The 1,703-nt window shown below is 52.6% G+C and overlaps 1 protein-coding gene across 1 annotated transcript in view; it reads left to right on the forward strand.

The window, feature by feature from the left end:
- Nucleotides 1–1,703, forward strand: part of FCHO1 (FCH and mu domain containing endocytic adaptor 1) — a 40,090-nt gene that overhangs the window by 21,531 nt on the left and 16,856 nt on the right. Inside the window, exons 6-7 of the mRNA XM_037728809.1 lie at nt 196–348; nt 544–648. Of these exons, the coding sequence (XP_037584737.1) occupies nt 196–348; nt 544–648 (258 nt within the window). The remainder of the gene's footprint in view (nt 1–195; nt 349–543; nt 649–1,703) is intronic.

Consider the following 1,703-nt stretch of genomic DNA (forward strand, 5'->3'; position numbering starts at 1 on the left):
CCAGCCTGGGTAACAAGAGCGAAACTCCGACTCAAAAAAAAAAACAAAAACAAAATATACACAGACACACACACACACACACACACACACACAGAGAGAGAGAGAGAGAAAAAGACCGCACCTGGCATCGCATGGAGTGTTTATGAGGGCAGGAGTTTCCCGGTCTGCCCACGATCTCCCCTCCTACCCCTGCAGTGCAAGGAGGAAGTGGTGGGCACCTTGGATGCTGTGCAGGTGCTCTCGGGGGTCAGCCAGCTCCTGCCCAAGTCCCGCGAGAACTACCTGAACCGTTGCATGGACCAGGAGCGGCTGCGGAGGGAGAGCAGCAGCCAGAAGGAGATGGACAAGGTGTGAGGACAGCGGGGTGCTGAGGAATTTGCCACGGGGCAGACGGGCCGCCTGATCAGAGTGGAGCCACGAGGCAGAGCGACGGTGGTGGAACCTGTGGGGGATCGCACCCTGGGTACCCGGAGGAGATGACCTACCCGGGGATGGGCCCGGAGCGGCCCCCTCCCATCCCTGTTTCCTCCCTGTGCTTCCCAGGCAGAGGCTAAAACCAAGAAGGCGGCAGAGAGCCTGCGGCGCTCAGTGGAAAAGTACAACTCAGCCCGAGCTGACTTTGAGCAGAAAATGCTGGACTCGGCCCTGGTAAGGACTAGGCCTCTGTAGCTTCACGGCCCACATATGCCTTTGCCAGGAGGTTACGGGCTGTAGGAATCCCAGGCCAGTGCAGTGGCTCACGCCTGTAATTCCAGCACTTTGGGAGGCTGAGGCAGGAGGATCACCGGGGTCAGGAGTTTGAGATCAGCCCGACCAACATGGGGAAACCTCATCTCTATTAAAAATACAACATTAGCCGGGCGCGGTGGCTCACGCCTGTAATCCCAGCACTTTGGGAGGCCGAGGTGGACAGATCATAAGGTCAGGAGTTCGAGACCAGCCTGACCAACATGGGAAAACCCTGTATCTGCTAAAAATACAAAAATTAGCTGGGCGTGGCAGCACGTGCCTATAATTCCAGCTACTCAGGAGGCTGAGGCAGGAGAATCACTTGAACCTGGAAGGCGGAGGTTGCAGTGAGCCGAGATGGCGCTACTACACTTCAGCCTGGGCGACAGAGCAAGACTCCGTCTCAAAAAAACAAAAAACAAAATACAAACCGTTAGCCAGGTGTGTTGGCACCAGTTTGTAATCCCAGCTACGCAGGAGGCTGAGGCGGGAGAATCACTTGGACCTGGAAGGCGGAGGTTGCAGTGAGCCGAGATCATGCCACTGCACTCCAGCTTGGGTGATAGAGTGGAACTCTGTCTCAGAAAAAATAAAAATAAAGACATAAAAGTAGATTAGAATCTCAGGATTAGGAATCAGATGTTTTTCAAGTTGCAAGTGATAGAAACCTTCATTCAAATTTACAAGGTATATATATAAAAAACAAATTTTAACAACTGACAAGGTGATTTATAAGCTGAGGGAACTGAAAGTTTTATTTTTGAGGGGTGGAGGTTTCAGGCGTAGCTGAATCCAGGTGCTCAAATAGTGCTGGCAAGAAATTGGGCACTTCTGTTTCTTTTTTCTTTCTTTCTTTTTTTTAAAGATGGGGTTTCACCATGATGGCCAGGCTGGTCTTGAACTCCTGACCTCAGGTGATCCACCCACCTCGGGCTCCCGAAGTGCTAAGATTACAGGCGTGAGCCACCGTGCCC

Source organism: Cebus imitator, unplaced genomic scaffold (genome assembly GCF_001604975.1).
Source record: "Cebus imitator isolate Cc_AM_T3 unplaced genomic scaffold, Cebus_imitator-1.0 Scaffold280, whole genome shotgun sequence".
Classification (NCBI taxonomy): domain Eukaryota; kingdom Metazoa; phylum Chordata; class Mammalia; order Primates; family Cebidae; genus Cebus; species Cebus imitator.